Genomic DNA, 26,700 nt, shown 5'->3' on the forward strand with positions numbered 1-26,700 from the left:
GCCACCAACCTCACACAAATACCCTTGCACACTACCTGTTCTGTCTCCTCTCAGCCTTGGCGCTTCTCTCTAGCTGCCCTCGAGGTCCCAACCTGAGAGCTCCTGCATCCAGCCGTCCGTTCCCAGCTCGGCTGTGGGTGGAAGCAGAGTCTGAAACAGCCAAGTCCCCACCTTCCTTGGACAGCCGCCACGTACCCTTGCAGCAGCAGCCGCAGCAAATCCCCCCTTCCACCCACCTCTGGCCGATGCCCCCTGGCATTTCGGCCCCTGGCATGAGTCACGCCCTCCCCCCCCTCGACCCCAACCCCGCCGACGAGGCGAGTGGCCCAGACAGGGCCTCATTGTCCCCTCCGCCCTCTTGGGATTCCTCACCCCCCACCGAACAAACCAGTTCATTGTCACTCTCAGGGTCCTTTGCGCTGGAATGGGAGAGCATTATGGGCAGAGCCCCCCTCCCCAACCCAGCACATACACACCACAAGGCCAGGGTATCGGGGAGCTCTATGTGTGTGTGTGTGTGGAGTTGTGTGCCAGAATTGTCGGGGGCCACTGCTGGCAGGAGTTTGCGGTGAAGTTCGGGAACTTGAGAGGGGCCACTGTCTGGGCTGCCACAATAGGACAAAGGCAGGAACTGGTTCCAGGCTGTGACGGAAAATGTCGCCCACAGATGTCGGCCTTTAAAACAAACCGGCTGGCTACAGCCACACACATTGTCTCCCGCTGCAACGCCTTCATGATGAAGGAGCCCGGTGTCTGGGTGGGCCGGGAGGCAAGGAGACGATAAGTCTTCAGGCAGCGCACCCGCCTCCCGCTTCGAAAGCCTTTTCATTGGCAAGAGGCAAGTCCGCTGCATGGCTGAGCATCTGCACCTTCTCCCCTTCAATGCGGCAGGCTGAAATTCAAGAGGTGAAGCTGTTGGTCACCAGGGAGAAAGAGGGGCAGGGAATATTTTCCCCTGTTGACTGAAATTCAACGGGCAAAGCCTTTCCTATTGGAGAGAAGCAACACTTGGAAATAATTTCCCGTTAACTTATTCCACCTGACCTTGGACTGGGTTGTGCCAGGCAGAGGTGGATTTTGGGAAACAGAGATTGAGAGCGCGGAGCCACAGGGGATGCCACAACTGTTATTTAAAGGCGGGGGCGCCAAATTTTGAGACTGAAATTTGAGACCTGAGTCTGCCACCGTGCCAGGCTTTGTTAAAGGATTTGTGGGTGTGTTCAGGTGTGTTCACATTAAAGCACAGTGAAGTTGCCCCCCTGCCTCCCCCCATGCATTTCACGGCTCTCCCCCCCCCCCACAAGCTGTTCACATCAGCATGGCTTCATTAGTGTCAGATTCATTTCTATTTGTGTGCACACTATGCAGGGGACGCTGGTGGGAGGGGAGGCTTTTACCCTCTGCAAAGGTGTTCACACCTTGGCTAGATGAAGGACTCTAATCAGTATAAAGCTGGTTTCAGAAATAATGCACCAGACGGTAGCATTTTATAACAAGGTATAGGACGCGGGTGGCGCTGTGGGTTAAACCACAGAGCCTAGGACTTGCTGATCAGGTCAGCGGTTCAAATCCCCACAACGGGGTGAGCTCCTGTTGCTCGGTCCCTGCTCCTGCCAACATAGCAATTCGAAAGCACATCAAGTGCTTGTAGATAAATAGGTACCGCTCTGGCGGGAAGGTAAACGGCGTCTCCGTGCGCTGCTCTGGTTCGCCAGAAGCGGCTTAGTCATGGTGGCCACATAACCTGGAAGCTGTATGCCGGCTCCCTCAGCCAATAAAGCGAGATGAGCGCCACAACTCAGAGTCGGCCACAACTGGACCTAATGGTCAGGGGTCCCTTTACCTTTACCTATAGGATGTTAATCCATTTGAACATGGATTAAAAACCCAGCACCAGAAACACAGGGAAGGGAACAGTAAACGGGAGTGTGAACAGAGTCTTAGTCTAGAATATATGTTCCTTGAGCGGTACCACACAGTCATGTGATTCCATACACTTCAATATTTGGAGGATCCAAATTTGGGTGCTCTTTTTTGGGTCAGTCATGCTGGTATGAGCCAGAGCAGCTGACCCAAAACCAAGCGCCTTTTACTCGGGTGCGAGCTAACCACCGTGCTGAGAGCACTTCACTACAGCTGCTTCTGTCCCGCTTGGAAAAATCGGGATTTGGCAGGACACCGACAGAAATTGTGATTGATTTGGCGGCTGCCACAGAAGAAATGAAAGGGCACTGCTCTGGTTCGCCAGAAGCGGCTTAGTCATGCTGGCTACATGACCTGGAAGCTGTACGCCAGCTCCCTCGGCCAGTAAAGCGAGATGAGCGCCAGAACCCCAGAGTTGGCCACGACTGGACCTAATGGTCAGGGGTCCCTTTACCTTTACCTTTTACAGAAGAACTGGGGCGGTTGATGGGTATGCGATTCTTGACTGTGAGAGTGAGGCAGGAGAGGGTTAAGGTGATGCTATAATCTGAGAGAAAATATTATGAAAATGCTATACAGATGGCACCACACTCCAGCAAAGATGTATAAAAACACATCACCACCTTGCTGGAGGTGTAAGGATGGAATAGGGTCATATATGCACATGTGGTGGGAATGCACAGCCATTAAAGAATTTTGGAATAACATATACAATGAATTAAGGCAATGCCTCTTGGTGGAAGGATGATTCTGGGACGAGAGGGAGCCCTTTGGGGAATCAGGACTCAGCTGCCAGCCCACCATCCCTTGACTAGGAGAGCATAAAAGAAGACTAAAGGTAAGGTAAAGGTACCCCTGACCATTAGGTCCAGTCGCGGACGACTTTGGGGTTGCATGGTCATCTCGCTCTATAGGCCAAGGGAGCCGGCGTTTGTCCACAGACAGCTTCCGGGTCATGTGGCCAGCATGACTAAGCTGCATCTGGCGAACCAGAGCAGCACATGGAAACACTGTTTACCTTCCCGCTGGAGCGGTACCTATTTATCTACTTGCACTTGACGTGCTTTTGAACTGCTAGGTGGGCAGGAGCTGGGACTGAACAATGGGAGCTCACTCCTGTTGCGGGGATTTGAACTGCCGACCTTCCAATCGGCAAGAAGACTAGTCAACTTCATATTGAGACTAGAGCTGGGAACACCCAGAGGTTTTGCTCTCTTTGAGGAACCCTAAAACTAAAGGGGGACCAGCCTTTGGTGGACTGTTAGCCCTGTGAGACCATCCAACGTAAGCTCAGTTGGTGCACATCCACCTTGGTAGCTCAGTCGGTAGAGCATGAGACTCTTAATCTCAGGGTTGCGGGTTCGAGCCCCACGCTGGGCAAAAAATTCCTGCACTGCAGGGGGTTGGACTAGATGACCCACAGGTTCCCTTCAACTCTACAATTCTATGTGCAAATAAAACCATATATCACAGGTATCACAAACGCCCCAGTGAGCTTCATTTTTAGAAAATCCAGTCCCAAGGTATTCACGGAGGCTGCTGTGTTCATTGTTATAATTAGGATTATGTTTACATCCCACTTTCTCCCCAAGGACCTCAAAGTGGTGCACAGGCCTTTTACTCTCACAACAACCATGTGAGGCAGGTGTGGTTGAGAGACAGTGACTGGCCCAAGCTCACCCAGCAAGTGTCATGCTTGAACAGGATGGGAAAGATTTCTCACTTGCTCAGAAACTTGGGTGTGTGAACAGCGGCCACGTTCACACGTTATGCTGACACCCAGGCAAGTGTTTGCTGCTTGAAAGAGAGTGCAAATGTTGATTTGTATGGCTCAAATGTCATGTACATAGCGGGGGTCAACACCCTGAAAGCCATGCTGCAACACATTTCCCTGCTAGCTTTAGTACTGGTATATATTGCGAGCTTTGAAAATTTAGCCCAGGGTTGTTTTCTAGGGATAAGGCCTAGTTTGGTCTGGCTCCTTTTGAGCCCTGTCTTCCTTCTTTCTTTCTTTCTTTCTTTCTTTCTTTCTTTCTTTCTCTCTCTCTCTCTCTCTCTCTCTCTCTCTCTCCCCCCCCCCCCCAGAGGACACAGAAGGGTCCTGGCTAACCCCAACCAGAACAAAATCAGCTTGGCCGCTTTTTGACCTCTGGGATAGCCGCCAGAATATTTTGTGTGAAAGCCAGGATTAAACGATGAAGCCCACACAGCCACCCTGAAGTGCCAGGCTGTTGAGCTCCAGCCCGGTTTCACACGCAGTGTGAGATTTCTGCAGGGCGCATATGTGCTGCTGGTCCACAGCCATCCTTCCACCCACCTGCTCCTCTCACAAGGTGGCAGAACAACATGGCAGCGCGATGCGACACGGGTGTCAGAAGCTGCCTTATAATGAGTCGGTCTGTGGGAATCCATACAGGCTCTGATGCTTGCTTCAAGGCCACTTGGTCCATTGAGCTCAGGACTGCCTGCACTGACTGGCAGCAGCAGCTCTTCAGCGATTTGGGCAGGGCCTCTGTTCCAGCCATATGTGGAGATGTCAGGGACTGAACCTGGGACTTTCCATGAGAGGGAAGGTGGCATTCATTTTTCACCTCCCAATGTGCAAAATAAAACAAAGCAAGCTGATGGCAAGCCCTCCAACATTTCTCCGATGAAAACAGCGATATTCTATCCAATTATTATTATTATTATTATTATTATTATTATTACTACTACTACTACTACTGCTGCTGCTGCTACTGCTACTACTGGGACATGGGTGGCGCTGTGGGTTAAACCACAGAGCCTAGGGCTTGCCGATCAGAAGGTTGGCGGTTTGAATCCCCGCAATGGGGTGAGCTTCCGTTGCTCGGTCCCTGCTCCTGCCAACTTAGCAGTTCAAAAGCACCTCAAAGTGAAAGTAGATAAATAGGTACCGCTCTGGCGGGAAGGTAAACGGCGTTTCTGTGCGCTGCTCTGGTTCGCCAGAAGTGGTTTAGTTATGCTGGCCACATGACCCGGAAGCTGTACGCCGGCTCCCCCGGCCAATAAAGCAAGATGAGCACTGTAACCCCAGAGTCGGCCACGACTGGACCTAATGGTCAGGGGTCCCTTTACCTTTACCTTACTACTACTACTATTACCCTGCCCATCTGACTGGGTTGACGAGCCACTCTGGGTAGCTTCCAACATAAATAAAAACATAATAAAACATTAAACATTAAGAATCTTCCCAATACAGGGCTGCCTTCAGGTGTCTTCTAAAGGCTGGCTCAAGGGCTGCATAACTCCATACCCTCCAACATTTCCCCTGATGAAAATAGGGACGTCCTAAGGTAAAGTGGGACATGAAGGGATCAAATTAGAAACCAGGACGGCTTCTCTAAATCCGGGACTATTGCTGGAAAACAGAGCATGGTACTAATAATACCAAGGCCGCAGGTTCGATCCCCGTACAGGACAGCTGCATATCTCTGTGTTGCAAGTAGGTTGGACTAAATGTTCCTCAGGCCCCAACTCTACAATTCAATGTCTCCAGGATTCTGAGACTGAGCGTCGCTTTGCAGAGGGACTCTGAGCAAAGAGCTAGGCTCCTGGGCAAAGGGGCTTTCCCAGCAGGTCTTGCCGTCTCTTGAGAAGGAAGCGAAGGCTGATTGAGTAAAGGGCAAGGCCTCTGTGCACCTGCCTCCTTCCTCAGCCACAAGGAGTGGGTGGGGAGATAAAAGGAAGGGGGGTTGTGAGGAAGGGAGCTGAGGCGAAAGCGAGTGTGCAGCAAATGCATGAGCAGCGGAGGCAGGAAGTAGTGGCTTCCCGTGTAGAAATAGGGGCGTAGCCACAGCTGAGCCGAGCGACAGTCCAGGCGCAAGGAGGAAGGAGAGAAGACAACAGCCAGAACTAAACAACTGGGGCAAAAGCAAGGGGAAAAGGAAGGAAGGAAGGAAGATGGGGACGTGGCACTGTCAGCAACAGCGGGAATAAATCTGAGGGGGGGACCACACCGACACCCCCCCCCCAAAAAAAGGTGAGCGCTGCAGAGTACAATTGCCAGCACAAAAAGAGCCCTAGAAAGTTGCTTCGTAAGTTACAGGTTTCCGACGCGCAAGTCACTTCCGTGCTGGGAAGTGGCATCTCCTGAGAAGAGGACCACAGAGAGGACAGCTGTGTTTGCCTCTGAGGATAGCCAGTGTGGAGCCGCCTTCCATACGTTGTTGGGTTCTCCAACTTCCATCAGCCCCAGCCAGCATGGCCGATGAGCAGGGAGGATGCGAGCTGGGTGCCAGCAACATCTGGAGGGCTGACATATTTGCTGCCCCTTGAGAGCTGCTGCTGGTCAGAGGAGACGACTTTGGCCGGTTGGAGACCTGGCAACGGCCCATCTGAGCGGAAAGCAGCTTCGCCAGGTGTAAATTCCCACATGTGCGGCAGTCTGCTGCAGGTGTGGGTCCGGTTGCGTTTCCTCAGGGCCGCATCTGGCACGGTTCGCACAGATGGGCCTTGTGCAGTTTTACGCGTTACTTACACAGCTAGGCAGCATGGGGTGGGATAGGAGACGCTGGCTTGGGAACACAGCGCGCATGGTTTTATGGACTGCTATTTGATGGGTTTTCACGGATTCTTATCTGCTGGGCAAATAAGGGGTGTATAAACCACCTAAATAAATAAGCATAATACCCTCTTGTAGGTCGTGTGTAAACGGTTGCACATGCCGGCTTTTCGCCAGGGCCCAAAACTAAACTTGACCATGTGACGTTGTTGCCCGTGACCTGTGTGATAGGAATTTTATGGTCTTAAGATATATGGCAATGTTCATAACCGCACATACATAGATCAACACAGGAAGACCAACCTGGAACCATTTTGATTCCTAAACTGACCAAATCCTTTCTCTGCAAGGTTAAACTGGAAAAGCCTCCCCATTGTCTCTTTCCTCACAAATCCTGTCTCAAGGATATGTCTGTTTGAATAAGGTGTGAGCCTGTGACCTGGCCCAGGAAATAAGTATTTTACCACTACAAAAGAATGGCCAGGCTCCCCAGGCAATCCAATCAAGTAACTTGCCAGACAGGAGATAAACTGTGACAGGAGAAAAACAACATTTAAATTTCTGTGATGTAGGTGGGATGTATCTGAGGGGTGGTCTTAGGTTACACCCCTTCTGTGATGCATGCATAATGTTTCTGGGGGTGGTCTTGATCTACAGGGTGGCAATTTCAAAAGTCTTTATAAGGCCTTATTTTTCTGGGTTCCTCCTCCTCTCCTGCAGGTGAGGGGAGCACCCTGTTGCAACAGATCAATAAAGATCAAGCTTACTAGCTGCTTTGCTTCTCAATATTCTCTGGTTGGCCTCTGTTATTTTCTCCTACCAATAGGGAACCTATGTAAGGACTCTATATGGGCTCTTGGATACCCCATAAGGGAAAAGGGCATATTTTTATTTACAACACCCGGTCCTGATCCGAATCCGGAGGGTAGGACTGGAACCAATGGCTTCAAGTTACGAGGAAGGAGATTCTGACTAAACATCAGGAAAAACTTTCTGACAGCAAGGTCTGTTTGACAGTGAACAGGACGCCCCTCAGAAGGTGGTGGACTCTCCTTCTTTGGAGGTTTTTAAGCAGAGGTCAGATGGCCATCTGTCATGGATGTTTTCGTTGAGATTCCTGTATTGTAGGGGGTTGGACTAGAGGACCCTTGAGGTTCCTTCCAACTCAACAATTTTATGATTCTATGAATCGGGCCTCCTCCTTACATCTGCTGATTTGCCATGGGAGGAGAAGCCCCGAGGGAAGCCTGGAAGCTCTGTTCACCAGCCTCTGAGGGGACTGCCAAGGGCCTGAAAGAGATGTGGGGCAGCCTCTCTCTCTCCTGTAACCCCCCCCCCATCTTCCTAGGGGCTTCTTAAGGACCTGTCTACCCTGAGCCAATTTGGGGGGCAGGGGGTGCACAGGGTCAGAGAGGGGGCAGGAAGCCCCATTGCACCAGCAGAAATCCTTGCATTGGCTTCTGCTAATTGAAACCAGCCCTGCACTTAAGTTGCCCTGTGAATGTTCTGCAGCATCTGTTCATTCTAATGTTTGGCTTGGCAGTGCAGTAAATAAAGAAATGCAATCAGCTCCCCCGCTATTGCCTGCCCATTGGTCGTTTGTTAAAAAACAACAACAGCAGCAGCAAGGGGCAAACCACGTCAATACCAACTCGGTCTAGTTTGGCCTGCAGGGAGTGTCCTCTCTGGGTAGGAAATGTGTCATGTGTGAGGAAGCCCTTTGGAGAATGAGGATTGGCCATGTTTAGAATTTAGAAATCCTGGCAGCTTGAGCTGAATGCCCCCTTGAGGCTGCAAAATATTTCTCCCTCCTTCTCCCAAAGGACGCTTCTTGGCGTTGTTGCTCAGGGCCAAACAACTCTTGAGCACAGACCCTATTTTCCAGGGACGTCCCTGATTTAGAGAAGCTGACCCAGTTTCTGATTTGATCCTAGAATGTCCCACTTTTCCTTAAAGGTAAAGGTAAAGGGACCCCTGACCATTGGCCTGAGAGTAGATCCCTTGGAATTTAAGAGTTAATCTGCAAAGGACTGCTCTGAATACATGGGTGGCCCTTGCATGGAGAAGAAGGAAGCCCCTTGCTTGCATCTGGACCCCCTGGGAGAGGCGGGGGATCCGCCCACTGCTCCCTCTGCCCTCGCTGCCTCCTCCTCTGTCCCCTGACCATTAGGTCCAGTCATGGCTGACTCTGGGGTTGCAGCGCTCATCTCGCTTTATTGGCCAAGGGAGCCGGCATACAGCTTCTGGGTCATGTGGCCAGCATGACTAAGCCGCTTCTGGCGAACCAGAGCAGTGCATGGGAACGCCGTTTACCTTCCCGCTGGAGCGGTACCTACTTATCTACTTGCACTTTGATGTGCTTTCAAACTGCTAGGTTGGCAGGAGCAGGGACTGAGCAACGGGAGCTCACCCAGTCACAGGGATTCGAACCGCTGACCTTCTGATTGGCAAGTCCTAGGCTCTGTGGTTTAGCCCACAGTGCCACCCATGTCCCCACTTTTCCTTAGGACGTCCCTATTTCCATTGGAGAAATGTTGGAGGGTATGGCGTTATCCAAGCCCCAAGCCGTCTGAAGGCAATCCTGTATAGGGAAGTTTTCTTTTAATGTTTCATGCTTTATTATGTTTTTATTTGTGTTGGAAGCCGCCCAGAGTCGCTGGGGCAACCCAATAAGATGTGTGGAGTATTTATAGTAGAATGATCATTATGGAATGGGACATCCCTATTTTCATCAGAGAAATGTTGGAGGGTATGGGAGCATGTTGCCGACGGACTTTTCTCTCTGGCCAGCGCCACTTCTGAAAGAATTTGATGCGCGGACATAGGAACCTCGGAAACTGCCGTATACTGAGTTAGACTTCTTTGTTTTATTGTTGTTAGCCGCTTTGGCTGGGGAGGGCAGGATATAAATAAAATTTATTATTATTATTATTATTATTATTATTATTATTATTAGTCCCTCTAGCCTGGTTGTGTTTACACTAGGGAAGGGGAACCTGTGGCCCTCAGGATGTTGTTGGACTGCCACAATCATTTTAGGCTGTGGAAGTGCGCTGCAACATTTTGCTGCAAGCCATAGAAAAGTGCCTTTCATTATACTATTATACTATTATACTATTATACATTATACTATTATACTAAGTCAGATCATTCGCTCATTGAGCTCAGTATACAGCGGCTAGCAGCTGGATTTATGGCAGGAGTCTTTTGCGAGTCCTACTTGGGCATGCCACGGATTAAACCTGAGGCCTTTTGAATGCAAGGCATGTATCTTTAAAACGGCACAGTTCACACACTGAAGGAAAGTATTAGCAGGTTTGGGGAAAAACCCGAGGTTTGCAGAAAGAAGTGGCCCAGATATTTAGAGGAAAAAACTCTAAGGGGAGACCCCCACCAACAGTCTGGTGATTTAGTGGGCATGCAATGCAGATTAAGGCCACACCTGCGGCTTACCATTCAATCAGTATTACACCACTTTAAGCAGTCCCCCAAAGGAGCCTGGGAACTGTAGTTTGTTAAAGGTACTGAGAGAGTTGTTGGAACGCCCCCATTCCCCTCACAGAGCTACAAAATACTCAGAAATTCTCTGGGAAGAGGGATTGATTGCTAAAGCGCTCTGGGAATTGTAGCTCCGTGAAGGGGAAAATGGTCTCGTAACAACCTTCTTGGCACTTTTAACAAGCTACAATTCCCAGAAATGTTCAAGTGGTGTAAAAGTGGCCTTTGTATGCGTGTACATGTATGGGGGACAGGGACAAAAAACCAATGATGTGGGGTGGGAAGACAGAAGACAGTACCTTAAGGTGCATCTCAAACCCCAACGTTTAGCCTGGACACTGAGGTTCTCCTCCAAGGGCCTTCTGGTGGTTCCCTCACTGCGAGAAGTGAGGTTACAGGAACCAGGCAGAGGGCCTTCTCGGTGGTGGCACCCGCCCTGTGGAATGCCCTCCCTTCAGATGTCAAGGAAATAAACAACTATATGACTTTTAGCAGACATCTGAAGGCAACTCTGTATTGGGAAGTTTTTAATGTCCGATGTTTTAGGTGTTTTTCATATGTTGTTGGAACTCTGAATATGAGCTCTCCATACTGCAACATTTTGTTGCAGGACCCAATTGTACTTTATACCCCTCAGCCACACACAGCCACTTCTTTAGAGAAACAGATTGCAGGGGTGGGTGGAGGAGCAGGTGGGAGCGTCTGAAAGGCACCAATGGGGACGTGAACTTTGCACATTCCCAGAAACCCTCTTTTCTTCACCATTGTGCCTTGTGTTTCCACAGCTATGTCCTTGGTATTTAAAAAAAGGAAACTTTGGGGAGGGTTCGATAAAGAAAACGGTGCTCGTGGCAACTTTCATTCTTGGGTGGAAAGCGGAATTTCTCCGCAGGTGTAGTAACTTGCCATGCCGGGTTTGAAATTCCCCTTTCAAAACGACTGTGGGGCCCTCTTCTCTTTTTCAGCCGGCCACCTAGGTTAGGGAGCTGAGCCTGTGTGCGATTAGTCCTGTGACACAGACCCAAGCTCTGTGACTCAGCCCAGAATTTGGAGAAGACACTGAAAACAACAACCTCCCTTCCTCACTGCGGGCCCATGACTTGACATGTTTTGCCTGACCACAGGGAGGGGAGAAGTCTAGTCTGGTGTGTGGGGGGGTGGCGACTTATGGGGCAATAGGGAGAGCCAGGACCAGAAGCATCTCCTGCTCCTTTGGTCCCTATCCTTGTCCCTGCCAAGTTGTACAGAGAGCAGCATTGAGGCCACAGAGGAGCAGGCAGCTGACAGCCAGAGCCACCCTCTGGGCCCGATGCAAGTGACAAAAGGAGGCAAGGTAGGGGCAGGCCGAGGGCAGTGACACCCCACCCCTTGCCCCGTGGAGGGGAGACGTAGCTGGAAAGGAGAGGTGCCATAGCAGAATGAGGAGGGAGAGAGGGGTGGCGCCACCTGGCTTTCCCAGCCAAGGCTCCTGTGCCCCAAAGAGCTGCATGGCAGGCAGAAATTCAAAAGGGGAAGCTTATTCCTGCCTATGCATTTACATACCAGGTTCTGCTCGTCATGCAGTTCTTAAATGGCACAGGAGCACAGCAAGGGGGGGGGAGTTGGCAACCCTACATTGGACTTCATTTTTGCAGCTTTCGGTGCTGATCTTTGTTGTCTTTTCTATTGGATCTTAATCTATCATGCTTTGTTTTGATATTGTGACACGTCACCCCAGTCTCCACGAGCAGGGTGATATTCCTGCGGCTCCAGGGTTTGTTGTTCCTTTTGGGCATGAGGCACAGCAGAGACTGTGGTGTCTTCATTATGATATATAGTTTTATTGACACATATAAACAACCTGAGGGATGCGGATGGCGCTGTGGGTTAAACCACAGAGCCTAGGGCTTGCCGATCAGAAGGTCGGCGGTTTGAATCCCTGTGACGGGGGTGAGCTCCCGTTGCTCAGTCCCTGCTCCTGCCAACCTAGCAGTTTGAAAGCACGTCAAAGTGCAAGTAGATAAATAGGTACCGCTCCGGCGGGAAGGTAAACGGCCTTTGTCCCCTGCTAATGGCCCATGCAGCTAGCTCTGCCCAGATGGCTTGGCTCATGAGTGTAACTAAATCCTGTGGATTTCTATGTTCGGCAAAGTTTAATCAAGCCTTGATTAATTGTAACTTTTACTACATCATAACACATTGAGGGACATCTAGCGCCCCCCTCCTCCCGAACTCATAACAATATTTTGCTCTCTTTGATGTTTTGTGAGAGCTTCTTTATTTTTATTGGGCATGCATGGAAGTGATTTAACTGAGGGTTGCCATATTTCAAAAAGTGAAAATCCAGACACAAACGCTTTTTGAGCTTTTAATTTGGCAACGTTGCTGAGCTTTCTTTACACATTCTCCCCCCCTCCCCAAAAAAGGGAAAGTTTCTGAGCTAAGGAAATTCACCAAAAGCCAACACTTTTTGAAATAAAATCCAACCTCTGCAGCTGTTGACCATCACAGCGAACTACCGCTATCAGGCGCAGGAGCAGGCAAGGCCACATTTCCCAGGTCAGTTGGCCCCCCAACGTTAATTCTTTTGCACCCTTTCCCAGAGGAACCTGGTGCGCATGGGACTGACGGCGTGGAAGACGTAGAGACAGACAATAAGCCTAGCCAATGGTGGGCCGAGCAAGAAATAGGTGGCACCAACTTACTCTGGTTTCAAAGAATCACAGAATTGCAGAGTTGGGAGAGTCTTGTGCCTGGCCCACTGAGCTATCACTGTCCTCTTGCCTGCTGAGTTCTACAAGGGAAAACACTAAGGAATCTGAGGAGGAGGAGGAAGAGGAATCTGGCAGGCTGAGCCACACCTCAGTCTGGTGGTCAGAAGGCAGGCAGAGGCAGGCTGGCCAAGGGCAAGCAGCCCTTGGTGGGCACTGCCCTGCTTGCCCTCACGGCCCAGCTTCCGCTGCGACCCTCCCCTTCCTTCTATTGTCTCTCAGCTGTCCAAATTTAGCTTTAAACTCTTCAGATCAAGGAGCTATTGTTTGGGGGGAAAGGGAAAAAAAGAGAGGGTGTTTATGCTAACATATAAAAATGTTGTGCACATTGATGGCCGCAGAAGATGAATTAACTGGGTTCAGTTAATGCACTTGGTGGCACTCAGCAATGTTTCTGAATACGAGTTGCTGGAAATTGTGTGAGGGCTCTTGTGCTCGGGTCCTGGCTTGGGGGTTCCCCCCCAAAGGTTCCTTTTTTTAAAAAAAAAAATATTTATTCAAATTTTCAACAAGAAAAAATAATTACAGAAATAATAAAAAAGAGTACAGAAAATGCAAAACCAAAAAAGAAAAAATAGTAAAGAAAAATAAAAGCCGTTAAAAATAAATCCCTCTTTCTCTTTTCTTACCACTCATTTACTTATTTTCATGACTTCCTCACACCTCCCTTTTTTGTATTCCATTTAAAAATTGGTTCAGCAAATCCATACCCTCTTTGTTTACCCTTAATTTCTTATCTTCACATATTATAGCTTCAAGTTTTCATCTAATATCAATCCATTTTTACATATTCCTTTTACCTTATTGCTAAAACCACTTCCTTTCATTCTAACATCATTTTAACATTCAATAATTCCCCCCCAAAGGTTCCTGGCCGGCCACTGTGAGAACAGGATACTGGACGAGGAGGGCCGCTGGCCTGATTGAGCAATGCTTTGTAGAGTTGGGAGGAACCCTGGTCCAGCCCCCTGCAATGTAGAAATATGCCACTGTCCCATACACAAATTGAACTTGCCATCTTTATATTATCAGCACCATGCTGATACCAACTGAGCTATCTTCATTCTCATATATATGTTGTTGTTGTTGTTTAGTCGTTTAGTCGTGTCTGACTCTTCGTGACCCCATGGACCAGAGCACGCCAGGCACTCCTGTCTTCCACTGCCTCCCGCAGTTTGGTCAGACTCATGCTGGTAGCTTCGAGAACACTGTCCAACCATCTCATCCTCTGTCTCCCCTTCTCCTTGTGCCCTCCATCTTTCCCAAGATCAGGGTCTTTTCCAGGGAGTCTTCTCTTCTCATGAGGTGGCCAAAGTATTGGAGCCTCAGCTTCACAATCTGTCCTTCCAGTGAGCACTCAGGGCTGATATATATATATATATATATATATATATATATATATATATATATGAGAGACTGTTTCCAACAATATTTCAAAGCATTTATCATCCTATAATTTTTAAAAAACATACAGAGTTTCTTCTTGACTTCTCACCCCTCCTTTCCTGATGTTTGTTTTTTATTCCTTCTTATGAGCTATTTTCTTCGGATCTTATGAATTGACAGGGCTCAGAGACTAGAGATTTAGCTGGAGCATACTATTTTCTTCTCCAAACACCCTGCCATTCTTTCGAAAGCAGGAACTGCTACATTCTGGGATGAGACTTTTGGGGGGCAAGGAATCTGCTTATCTCCTTTCTTCTCCATTGCCCAGGACAAGGGGGAAAGCGATTTCTCTGCGTATTCGGCCACAGGAGTCCTCGGCCAGCAGGCAGAGAGTAAACCAAAAGAAGGATGGAGGAAATGGATGTGACAGTGGAAGAAGAGATGCGACTGGATGTCAGCGCAACAGCCACAGAAGAACAGGTAAGGGGCTGATGTACCTCTCAGAGGAGTAAGGGCCAAGCAGCACTTTTGGCCTTCCGGGTGCTGCTGAACTACAGTTCCCACCAGCCAGAGGTACCCCATGCTTGAACTTAAATGTGAGAACCAGATAAGTCATTGGCCTGATCTAGCCGGGCTCTTCTTAAACTGCACGTGCGCCACTGAAAATGGCAGCAGCCGCTATCGTTACCTCTAAAAAGAAATCTGGGAGGCTGAGTGCCAACAGAATCGAAGGCAAAATGGGACCGCTAGGAAACAAGAGGGCCGTATTAGCATGCTAGGCCGAGCCCCAAGAGGTATGCAGGAGCACAAAAGAAAAAGGGGAACTCGCATCCAGTGAGGGCTGGCAGCCAGAGGGTCTGCTGGTTGAGCAAAACAGGATGTCTACATCCAGTGCTTTTTTTCAGCCGGAGCACAGTTCTGGCACCTATCAGGTGGGCACATTGCGAGCCGGCACTCTCCCTGCCCACTTCGTGCCTTTACGTACTTCTGAGAAGCCCCAAAGAACATTTCAAGTCAAAAGAGAAACTGGCCAGTGTGTGCAAGTCTACACTTTTTTACAGATCTGTGATTCCAGCTAGCTCCTCCGTTCCTGTCTATGATTGGTCAAGGAGGCCACACCCATAGCTGTCAACCGTCCCTTATTTGGCGGCAAAGTCCCGCTGTTGTCCCTTATTGATGATGTTCCTTAAATTTCCCAGGTTTCAAAGGAAGCAGCTCCTCTCCCTCCCTCCCTGCCGGCCAGGGAGGAGGGAGGCCCCAACTGTGTTGCTTGGCTGCGTTGCTCATCCAATAAGGAGTCTAAGAACGACTGGGGGGTGGAGCTTGCATGCCTTGTGCCAATCAAATCAGCCACGTTGCCTGGGGACTCGCCTTTGCTCAGCGCTTCCCAGCGGAGAGGTGACGGTGGTTTTCCTTGCTGCATCCCCTTTGCCGGGTTGCTGCGCTGTGGGAACCACCGCTTGAGGCTTCGTTTGGCTGCTGGCTGGGCTTTCTGCCTTTGGCTTGGAGGGGCTCAGAAGTTGAACATACCTGTGCTTTGAAAATCCCTTATTTTGGCTGCTGATCCCTTATTTTCGAGGCTGCTGGTCCCTTATTTTCAAATCTGTAAGTTGACAGCTATGGTCACACTACACTCAGGACTCAGCTACCTTAGTCAAAAAACAGCATTTCGAATGTGTTATAAACATACAACACCAGATGGCGCTGGAGAGCAAAAAAAAATCTTTGTGATTTTCCATAGTGTTTTCTTTTCTTCTGTCATAACGATTACTGAAATTTATAGCGTTTTTGTCCTGTGTGTAGATCCACCCTCACTCTCATTTCAGAGAAATTGTTTGGAAGGCCCTCGCTCATTGCACCCCATAACCTTCTTTCCAGGAAGGTTAGAGACTTACTTTCAACCTTGCTTCCTGCTCCACAGCAGATCCCGGCCTCCTCTCAAGACGACCTCAGTCTCCTGCCAAACCCGGGTCCTCTTTTGCGTCCAAAGCAGAGAACACGGCAGACGGATCCTGCACGGCCCTGGAGGTCCCTGCCAGCCACCCCTACGGGGGAGATGGAGAAAGACCAGGCGGGTAAGATAAGAACACCAGCCTGCTATCACTGGTCAAATCCACACCATGCATGGCAAACACATTCAGATCACAAAGGAACTTTCCCTTTGCGGAGCTACAATCCTTAGTATGCTTGACAGATTACAGCTCCCAGGATTCTTCGGCAGAAGGCATGTGCTTCTGCACATCTATGGTGTGTATGAGACCTCCTTTCCCAAATAAATAAATAATAAATAAATAACTTTTTATTTGTACCCCGCCCTCAGGGCGGCTAACATCATGAAACTAAGACAGTATACAAAGAACATAAGAACAGAAAAACAGGCAATCGATTACTTAAATTACATCTTTAAATTTGTTGTTGTTTAGTCGTTTAGTCGTGTCCGACTCTTCATGACCCCGTGGACCAGAGCACGCCAGGCACTTCTGTTTTCCACTGCCTCCCGCAGTTTGGTCAAAATCTTAAAATTAGTTCAGAGCAAATTAAAATCTGGACAGATGGCAGTCCACGGGTAAAACTGAGAGTGGTTAATATTCTCTAGGGCCAACTGTTATTACTGGTCTTATAAAGGACCTGTGAACAGGCTAGGAGGCCTCTTTAATGCCTGTTCTTATACAGAAAGAAAAGAATCAGACTGAACCCCGACCAAAGGCCTGGCGGAACAGCTCCGTCTTGCAGGCCCTGCGGAAAGATGTCAAATCCCGCAGGGTTAACAACTTTATTTTAGCAGACCAGTTCCTGTGCGTTTAAGTCAGAGATGCCTGCATTACCACAAGTGCTTTAACTTAAAAGTTGCTTTAACTTTTATTTAAAGCACATTATTTCTCCCAAAGAATCCTCACACAGTTACGGTTCCTAGCACCCTTAACACATTACAGTTCCTAGGATTCTTTGGGGGAAGTAATGTGGTTTGCGCGTGTTTTAAGTGTACGGTGTGTGGAATGGCGTCACCGTAGCACCAATGAGACCTATGTTCACATTCCCCCCCAAAACTCAGCAGGTGACCCTGGGCCAGTCACCATCTTTCAGACTGGCCTGCTTTGCAGGGCTTTTTGTGCGGATAAAGTGGGGGAAGGAGGAAGAGCGGGGGAGATGCCCTTGTACATGGCCCTAAAACCCTCGAAGGATTATAAAACAAAACAAAACAATTTTGGCCCAATCCTGCCCTTAGGCTATTTTTAGTGTCTGTGTATAGCGCAAGATTGAAACCAAATGTTTGACAAAATGAGCTACGTCTATTTTCTGACTTCCTAATTATTGCAAGCAAAATCCTGTAAACCTTTTGCTAACCCTTATTCGCTCCGTCGAGATTATACTTCCTGTACTTCTCATGAAACAAGCAAACAAAAAAAAAACCAAACCCTGCATCAATCATTAAGTTGAAGGGGGCTGGGATTACTTTTTCCATTAGGCTCAACTTTTTCAGACAGGCTGCAGAAACCCGTCTGCAGAATCTAGCCTTTTTGCATGAACTGCTCATTTCTTTAAGGAAGGTGTTTATTTAGAAATAGGCAAAAAGTTTCTGAACTTCAAAAAGAAAGAAAGAGACGCTATTTGTTCTTGTCCCGGATGCTCCCAGTGTGTAGGTGCTAAAGTACACTGCGCTTGACAGCAGTTTGCAGAAGTTTCTGTTGATTATGAGGAAGTCAGACGCCGGAGACATTTGCTTGGCTCAGGGCTGCTGCAACTCACCTTGAGCAAGCTAAACCCTGCAAGTTCTCAGGTTTTGTTTTAATTTGAATGCTTTTAAAAACAACAACAGACAGTATATTCATCCATGTTTTATATCCGTGCTGTTACTGTACAGTGGTGCCTCGCAAGACGAAATTAATCCGTTCCGCGAGTCTCTTCGTCTTGCGGTTTTTTCGTCTTGCGAAACACGGCTATTAGCGGCTTAGCGGCTATTAACGGCTTAGCGGCTTTAAAAAAAAGGAAACAAACTCGCAAGAACTCGCAAGACAGTTTCGTCTTGCGAAGCAAGCCCATAGGGAAATTCGTCTTGCGGAACGACTCAAAAAATCGGAAAACTCTTTCGTCTTGCGAGGCATTCGTCTTGCGAGGCATTCGTCTTGCGAGGTACCACTGTATAAGAAAAAACCTGCTCCTTTTCCCTTATGGCGTATTCTGGAGCCCATTCAGGAGCCCATTCTGGAGTCCTTAAGTGGGTTCCCTTTTGGTAGGAGAAATTAACAGAGGCCAACCAGAGTATATTGAAAAGCAAAGCAGCTAGTAAGCATGATCTTTATTAAACTGCTGCAACAGGGTCCCCACTCAACACAGGCAGGAGGGAGGAGGAACCCAGAACAATGGTGCGCAAGCCCTTATATAGACTCTTGAAATTGCCCACCCTGTAGCCCAAGAGCACCACCCCCTGAAACATCATACACCCATCACAGGAGGAGGCAGTCTACAGCAGAAATCCTGTCTGCCAGGGTACCTGATAATAGTCACTGACTGCATTACCTGGGCAGTCTGGCTTTTGTGATGGTTAATACTTTAGTTCCTGACTCCAGGTCACAGGCTCACCCTATTCATGCACAAATACGCCCTTTAAGAAAGGATTTGTAAGCAGAAGACAATTTTTGGGGGGGAGGGGGGAGCTTTCCCATTTCCTTCCTCCTTGCAGAGAAACATTTGAGGTCAATTTGGGAGAGTCAAAATGGCTTCAGGATTGCTCTCCTGTACTATTTCAGACACATGGTTTATATAGTTATGTATGTGTTTGCCTTGTACATTTATGAACATTTAATTTATATTTGAGACCTTAGAATTCTTTTAACAGTGCTAATAGGCATTTGGTGTATTTGTAGTCGTCTATACCTTCGGGATTCCCGGGGTCTTGGCCCTCAAACAGGGCCTCTGTGCCTTTGGAGAATTGAAGACATGGCGGAGACTGTCATAGCTTTCAGAAACATGGCTTATTCCCATATTTACACCTGAGTTTGGAGGGAGGGAGGCCAGGTCTTACAGCATGGTCCTTTCAAGAGGGGTGTCTTCCCCACAGCCCTGGAGTCAAGGGCATCTGCCCAAAATGGATCTCTTGTCTTTGTTCTCCCCTCTTCCCAACACACCTTGTTAAAGATACTCTTTCCTCTCAAAACTGGCAACCCTCCAAATCCCCAGTCTCTGTTCACACCTCAGGCTAGCCCAGGAATTCCTCTGCAGCTTGTATTTCTCTCTTCACATCTCAAATAACCAAAATACTACCATTTATTAATTTTGGGGGTTCAACATGCCCCGCCAAAAGAAAACTTATAACAATATTTATTGGACTAGAATGTTGCAGTCTTCTCCAAAGATTTCCGGGCGTATCTTTCCTTTGAAAGACCTACATTGCCCCCCAGTACGTTTCCGAGCATAATTCAAAGTGTTGGTGCTGACCTTTAAAGCCCTAAACGGCCACGGGCCAGCATAGCCCCAGTATACCCCCATCGTTCAGCCCGGACATTGAGGTCTAGCTCCGAGGGCCTTCTGGCGGTTCCTTAAACTGCGAGAAGTGAGGTTACAGAGAACCAGACAGAGGGCCTTCTCGGTAGTGGCGCCCGCCTTGTGGAACGCCCTCCCTTCAGATGTCAAGGAAATAAACAACTATCTGACTTTTAGAAGACATCTGAAGGCAACCCTGTTTAGGAAAGTTTTTAATGTTTGATATTTTATTGTGCTTCTCATTCTGTTGGGAGCCGCCCAGAGTGGCTGGGGAAACTCAGCCAGATGGGCGGGGTATAAATAATAATATGATGATGTTGTTGTTTAAAGAAGTGATGCAGGGAAATTGAAGGGGTGGTTGCCGAAAGCCCAACTCCCTAGGATCCTCTTACTCCAAATGGTCCCCTGGTGAGGGAGGCCTTTTGGCTTCCATCAACAGTTTTCCGGGGGGGTGGGTAGGTACTTTGAAGTCTCAGAGCACAGGCTCATGTGGCACAGACTTGTACATGCTAACTTGTGCCCACGACACAAATTTGGGTAGGGAGAACCGTTCTGGAGCACAGGTGGGAGACCTCAGATTGTGAGCCCTGGGGCTTCAACACCTGGCCAAACAACCTCTGGAGGGCCACGAAATTCCACTACTGACAATATGCCTGGAGGTTTCAACAGACCTCAGTATTTCCAAACTTTGGTTGACAGTCATGAGGGCTAGAAACTTCAAACCAGTTAATGTTTTGATTGGGTGACGCTGGAGGATCTGAAGCTTTGACACCCAAGATTCCCTGTTATCCTTCTGCCCTCTGCGTATGGCTGTTCTGCTACACAATCTGTTCTCTTTCCCCTCTTCTCCCAGTCTTCTTCTCTTCGCTGACCTCTCTCCAAGCGGAGGAGTTTTTTGACATGGTGGCCAAACTCCAGGCCCGGAGGCTTGATGAGCAGCGGGCTGATTTTGAGGAGGCTGCGGAAATGTGTGCGGGCAACTCGAGGGTCTCTGAAGAGAAGCTCTACGACACTATCTTGGCTCATCAGGTGAGCAATGAGGTCTCCACAGAAGGTCTGAGTGGATGTTGGTGCTAGTGGACCCTCTTGATGTTGATGACGACGACGGCGAAATGTTGATACAGTGGTACCTCGGGTTAAGAACTTAATTCGTTCCGGAGGTCCGTTCTTAACCTGAAACTGTTTTAACCTGAAGCACCACTTTAGCTAATGGGGCCTCCCGCTGCTGCCACGCCGCTGGAACACAATTTCTGTTCTCATCCTGAAACAAAGTTCTTAACCTGAAGCACTATTTCTGGGTGAGCAGAGTCTGTAACCTGAAGCGTATGTAACCGAGGTACCACTGTACTTCCCTTCCTTCTGACGTTCCCAGGGTGGTTAACATTACCTATCCTGAAATCCAACTACAGCGGGATCTGCAACAAAATGTTGCAGCATGGAGTGCTTCTACTCAGGATTGCAACCCCCCCCCCAGCAGTAAGTCAGCCTCTTGTGGCTACTGAGCATGCTCAGTCCTCCTTAAGGATGGCAGCAAATTCTCCTCCAAGCAGACACAGAAGCGGAAACTGCCTCAGTTTCCCTGCTTGTTTGTAGTCAGGAACCAAGGCCTCAGGCTGGTATTTGTTATAGGGTCGTTGTATGTCCGTCCGCCCCCCCCCCCCCCATTCTGACATTTCCTTTGCATTGAAGCGAATGGGATGGAATCACACAATGACAATGTGATTAATTACATTACATTCAGCCACAGCAAGGTAACTGACATAGTTTTTAACAGAAGCTGAACTGCAGCTGAACTGCTGCAGCGCTGATTGCAAGAAACATGGCTTGGAAAGGACCTTGCTAACTTCCTATATCCCTAGTCCTCATGGACTGTTTCCAAGGTTCCCCCAAATGTTAGGGTGTTTCCCCCCTAAATACTTTCCCCCCTTTGCATCTTCAACTCTTGGTATTTCCTCGAGTTTGCTAATACAGTGGTACCTCGGGTTACAGCCGCTTCAGGTTACAGACTCCGCTAACCCAGAAATAGTACCTCAGGTTAAGAACGTTGCTTCAGGATGAGAACAGAAATTGGGCGGCAGCGGCAGCAGGAGGCCCCATTAGCTAAAGTGGTACATCAGGTTAAGAACAGTTTCAAGTTAAGAATGGACCTCCAGAATGAATTAAGTTCTTAACCCGAGGTACCACTGTAATTCCCGTTTGTTCATGTGGTGCTGTTTTGGCTCTAGAAACTAATGCACTCGAACCCTAAACACTGGAAATGGAGGACTTGATGTAGCTGCCTTAGGGCAATCCTCCTTCCCATTTTATCCTCACAATAACCTTGTGAGGTGGTTAAGGCTAGGAGACGGCAGCTGACTCCGACGTCACTCAGCGAGCTTCATGGCTGAGCGGGGATTTGAACCCTGCTCTCCTAAGTCCTAGTCCGACACTAACCATTACGCCACACTGCCTCTCAGTCGGCTAGCAGAGCTCAGCATCTCCTCTTTTCCTTACAGAGCCAGCGTCTTGAAGACCAGCGCACCGAGCCTCCCATCCCAGTAGGAATTCAGGGCCTACTGGATTTGCTGCTCAAAGCCCAAGGCACCCGGATGGAAGACCAGCGCTCGGCTCTCCCTCCTGGTCTCGGTGGGCCGTCCTTGCTGGGGGCACACACTTCCTTCCCCATGCAGTGCCTGAGTCCCCCGGCAGACTCCTCCCTCCAACAGATGTGGTTCTAGTGACTCGAGACACATTGCGCCGAAAGATGGAACCCTTGCAAGGCCTAAACTGAGCAAGGCAGCATGGACTGAGAAACTGAGATGGGCCACTTTGAAAAAGTTTCATACTGTGAAGGTATCCTGTGTTGTAGAAAAAAAAAAGGAGGGTGGGTGCAAAACTGAGGCAGCCTCTCTCCAAATGCAGCACCATATCTGATTCCCGGCTAAGCTTTCTGTCCTCGACAATCTATGGCGTTTCCTTCTAACCCGTCTACGAGCAAAATGGCCTGAACTGGGGGCAGAAGAAGTGTGATATGTTTTTTGGGAGTCATGGAAAGTCAGTTTGTTTCTGAGCCTGCTGGGATACAGCTTGAGGCTCTTAATCTCAGGGCTGTGGGTTCGAGCCCCACATTGGGCAAAAAGTTCCTGCATTCCAGGGGATTGGACTAGATGATCCTCGGGGTCCCTTCCAAAACTCTATGGTCCTACCTCTTCCTCAGGTGGGCAGAGAAAGGGGGGGGAAGACCACACAGATAAACAAATAGCAGATGTTAGGTATGTGTGATACTAATAATTCCCGCCCCAAAGGAGGTATTACAAGTGGATAACCTGATGTTCTAGATCAGAGATCTAGAACTGTCTTTAGGAGGCATCAAGCTGTTAGAACCACCACTTTTTGCTAGAATAATCCACCATCTTACACTGTAGCCTCACAGCAATCTTTTATGGCCCTCCTGATGTTGCCAGACTTCGCCCTGGTCAGCGTGGCCAATGATCACTGGAGCTGTAGTCTTTCAACATTTTCCATAGCCTTTCCTGTTCTAAAATTAGGGTCAGAATGTATTGGAGTGTTTGTGTTTGTGTGTGTGTACAATTGAAATGTAAATTCAGCTGATTGACGCTTGCTTTGAAAGAGATCGGTTTTACATGCTTCCAATCTTTTATAAAGCAATGGTGATGGGTACTGTCTTATTTAGCTGCTTCCACGCTGTGTCCCATAATGCAATCATATGGAAATGTAGTAATTAAAATTGTGGCTCTACAAATGGAGCTGTTTTCCTCCATCCTGCCATCCCTGTCTGCACTACAAATTCAGGGTGCAGCTCTGGTGGGCCTATGCAAAGAATCCCACCAGAGCAGAACCCCCTTTTTGTTCTAGGCAAGTGCAAATGCACCAAATATTATCTGTGTGATAGTTACCTGTTTTTTAATTTTTAGAATCACAACCCGAGAACTCGATTGCAAAAGGGGTTTTTGCCCGGCTTATGTACAGCAGCCCACCTGCAAACCCTCGCTTCCCACGGCCGCAGTTGCCGGCTGCTGCGTTGCAAAGCTAAGATAAAACGGCAGCGGTTGGCCGCCCTTGCAAGAAAAGTTTGTCGTTTTTATGCACGGTTGCGCTTTAGTGCGGTCATCATAATAAAACTTCCTTGCGTGTTCTTGAGCTGTTTGTGCTTCTGCATGCACACACAATTTAAAGAGGGGGAAAGAAATGATAGATGCGAAGGCCACATGGCAGGAAAACCAAGAGCAAAGGTGCAAACAGGAAATGCATCTCCTCCATGACTTCCCCGGGGGTGCAAGCCTGGGCCACGTGTCTGGAAGTCCTGGGCTGCTCAGACCACAAGACTCCCCTCTTGTCCCCACTGGTGTGGTCCACAGGAAAGCAGAGCAAGGCATTTGGCAGCAGCTGGGCTGCAGGACTTGCTGGAAGGAGGCGAACAAGGCACCATCCAACCGTCTTAGGGACCCGACTCTGGATTTGGGTCGGGTTACTCCTGAGCCTTTTCTTACGATACAAAACGATAATCTTTATTGTCATTGTCCCATACAGAACAACACAAGAAAAATCTACACAAGACATTCAAAAACCAACAAGCCTGCTATCCCAGCCATCCCAACCTGGTTAGCCCCCTAAAAACTCTGATACCCCATTTTTAAATACAGTATACTCCCATAGAGACTCCTTACCCTGCGTTTAAAACCAAAATCGCATTTGGAGAGAAACTGTTTCTCAGGAGGCTAGTCCTAGTCTCTATAACCCTGTACCTTCTTCCAGAGGGCAGAAGCTGAAAGAGATAATTTCCGGGGTGCGCACTATCCTGCGCTATCTCTGCAGCTTTCCTATGGCACCTGGAAGCATAGATTTGATCCAAGGTGGGAAGAGTGCACCCAGTTATTTTCTCTGCAGTCTTTGCAACCTTGGACAGCATTGTTTTTTCGCTGACCATGCAGCTCCCAAACCACACACACAGACCATAAGTTAATACACTCTCAACAATACAGTGGTAAAATGCCATCAACAGGTCCTTTGAGAGGTGATTTTTCTGGAGGATTCTCAGAAAATATAACCTCTGCTGTGCTCTCTTCATCAGGTCTTTGCTGTTTTCTCCCCAGGTTAGGTCATTTCTCAACTCTATTCCCAGAAATCGAAACACCGAGACCTGTTCCACGCACTTCCCCTCAATAATAAGTGGCTGAATATTCAATTTACATTTCCTAAAGTCCACAATGATCTCTTTTGTTTTCTTTAAGTTAAGTTGTTTTTCCTGCACCACTCCCCCAACTGCTCAACTTCCTTCCTCTAGGCTGCCTCCCCCTCTCCAGCCGTGATTAAACCAACCACCGTTGTAACATCTGCGAACTTAATGATCTTATTATTGGGGTATTTGGGGGCACAGTCAGCTGTACAGATATCCTGCAAGGCAGCAGAGGACCAGAGTTTTCCTTCTCCTAGATGGGCTCCCTTCCCAGGTTGACGAGCCCCATCTGCCTCTCACATCCCTCTTCAGAACATGCAGAGCCCACCTGAGTGCAACAGCCCTGTTCTTCCCACCTGTGAATCCCAGCCACTGCCAGTCTGAGGCAAGCTATCGCTGTTTTGTGGCCATTAGTCTCTGAAAAAGACTGTCAGGCGCTTGCAGGTAAAGGTATACTTTGTATACCAGGGTTGTAGGCGCATGCACGTTTTTTGAACTGATCATACGATATCAGCATCCTCATCAAAATGCCAACCTGTACTTTATCCCTTTAACATTTAGGGCCTATCCACACACTTTCCTGTCCTCTGCTCTTTATGCACAATTTGTTATAGGAGCAAAACCGTTTTGTTTCCAAACAATATGGACAGAAACATGCCAAAAGCACACTGGAATATTGGCAACTCTGTTCAGATATGGCTGCCATATGACCGGACACAGCCAGGATTCATCTGTTGAATTTTCAAAAACCCGGGTTGCTTGAGATTTTGCAAAAGAAGCTCAACAACATTTCACACCCCCCCCAAAAAAAGCTTTGCCGCCCCCCAACTTTTGTGTCCAGATTTTCACTTTTTGAAATATGGCAACCCTAGTTCAGGAGAGCTTTTTGCTTAAAATGTGTGACTGAATAAGGACTTTTAAAAGGTACTAATGCAGAGGTCTCGCCCAAGACCCCTTTATCAGAATTTTGGCATGGCCAAATGTCAGCCTTGCACAAGACCTGTGTCTTAAAAATGTAAAACAAGAACAAAAACGAGGGAGGCAAGGCCCAAAGCACATCAGTCTTGCTCACTCTCCAGAAAGTACAAGCATCCCTCTAGGCCATTGTGGAACATGAAAACTAGGAGCTTGTAATAACTGCAGTTTCACACTTCCTTTTTTTTTTTAAATAATATTTATTACTTTTAAACCTTACAAAAAAGAAGAAAAAGAAAAGAAAGAAAAAGAAAAAGAAAGAAAAAACAATACATTACAATATACACAACGCAACATTAACACATTAAACTAAACAAAACAGAACAAAAACAGTTTAAAAACATACATCATACCATTTCAATGTCTTATCCTTCATTCCCTTGTTTCCTCGACCCCCTCTCACCTCCCTTTTTGTATTCCAATTCTATTAATTGTTTCAGCAATTCCTTTCCATCTTTCTCTATTTTCTGTCTTATAATTATCTTAACTTATTTTAACCTTATTTTCCATTAATACTATAATACTTATTTATGCTTAACTCCTTATAACATTTCTACTAAAGCCATATAATTTCATTCCGGTCTAGCCGGAGTTTTTTTTTTGCCCCAGTGGAAGCTCCTAGCCTATGTGTGTGGGTACGCAAATGCACATGGGGTGCGTGTGCCAAACTGGGTCTTTGATCCGGGTGAAATAAAGCCTACTTTCGCCACGGGCCAGGAAACAATACAATGTCTGTGAAGAACACATGCATTCAAAAATGAGTGAGTGGGTGGCCATGCACCAGTGATGCGCATGGAAAAACTGGATCTGAGTGACCCGTTTGTGAGATGTAGCCCTTGCCTGGAAGCGCCCACCTTCCACATCTAAGACACAGCCTGTGTCAAGGGACACTTCACAGAAGGCAGGAGAAGACAGTGGTGTCAGTCTCTGTAAGCACCAAGAGCTGTCACTCAGGGGTCAGAGCAGGGGTCAGCAAACTTTTTCAGAAG

At 48.2% G+C, this 26,700-nt stretch overlaps 2 protein-coding genes across 4 annotated transcripts in view; one reads left to right on the plus strand and one right to left on the minus strand.

The window, feature by feature from the left end:
* EGFL8 (EGF like domain multiple 8) overlaps positions 1-16,086 on the minus strand; it is a 38,818-nt gene extending 22,732 nt beyond the window's left edge. For 2 of the 3 annotated variants that reach the window (XM_079964002.1, XM_079964000.1), the window contains exons 1-2: positions 15,975-16,086; positions 36-131 (exon numbers count right to left, since the gene is read on the minus strand). The gene's annotated coding sequence lies outside the window, so the exon portion shown is untranslated. Of the gene's footprint in view, positions 1-35; positions 132-476; positions 980-15,974 lie in introns of those variants that run through there. The other variant, XM_079964001.1, reaches the window with a different exon arrangement.
* On the plus strand, positions 5,727-23,700 carry GPSM3 (G protein signaling modulator 3). The gene is made up of 5 exons (XM_079964122.1): positions 5,727-5,923; positions 14,408-14,559; positions 16,001-16,154; positions 20,414-20,589; positions 22,056-23,700. Exons 2-5 carry the CDS (start codon positions 14,488-14,490, stop codon positions 22,275-22,277), a joined length of 624 nt encoding a protein of 207 aa, XP_079820248.1. The 5' UTR covers positions 5,727-5,923; positions 14,408-14,487; the 3' UTR covers positions 22,278-23,700.
* Positions 23,701-26,700: the final 3,000 nt, after the last annotated feature.

The sequence above is a fragment of the Podarcis cretensis genome (genome assembly GCF_951804945.1).
Source record: "Podarcis cretensis genome assembly, chromosome: 2".
In the NCBI taxonomy this organism is placed as follows: domain Eukaryota; kingdom Metazoa; phylum Chordata; class Lepidosauria; order Squamata; family Lacertidae; genus Podarcis; species Podarcis cretensis.

Coding starts and splice junctions, on each gene's coding strand:
- GPSM3 (XM_079964122.1), top strand. CDS start 14,488: ATGGAGGAAATGGATGTGACAGTGGAAGAAGAGATGCGACTGGATGTC. Junction 14,560..16,000: donor CAACAGCCACAGAAGAACAG/GTAAGGGGCTGA, acceptor CCTGCTCCACAG/CAGATCCCGGCCTCCTCTCA. Junction 16,155..20,413: donor GATGGAGAAAGACCAGGCGG/GTAAGATAAGAA, acceptor CTCTTCTCCCAG/TCTTCTTCTCTTCGCTGACC.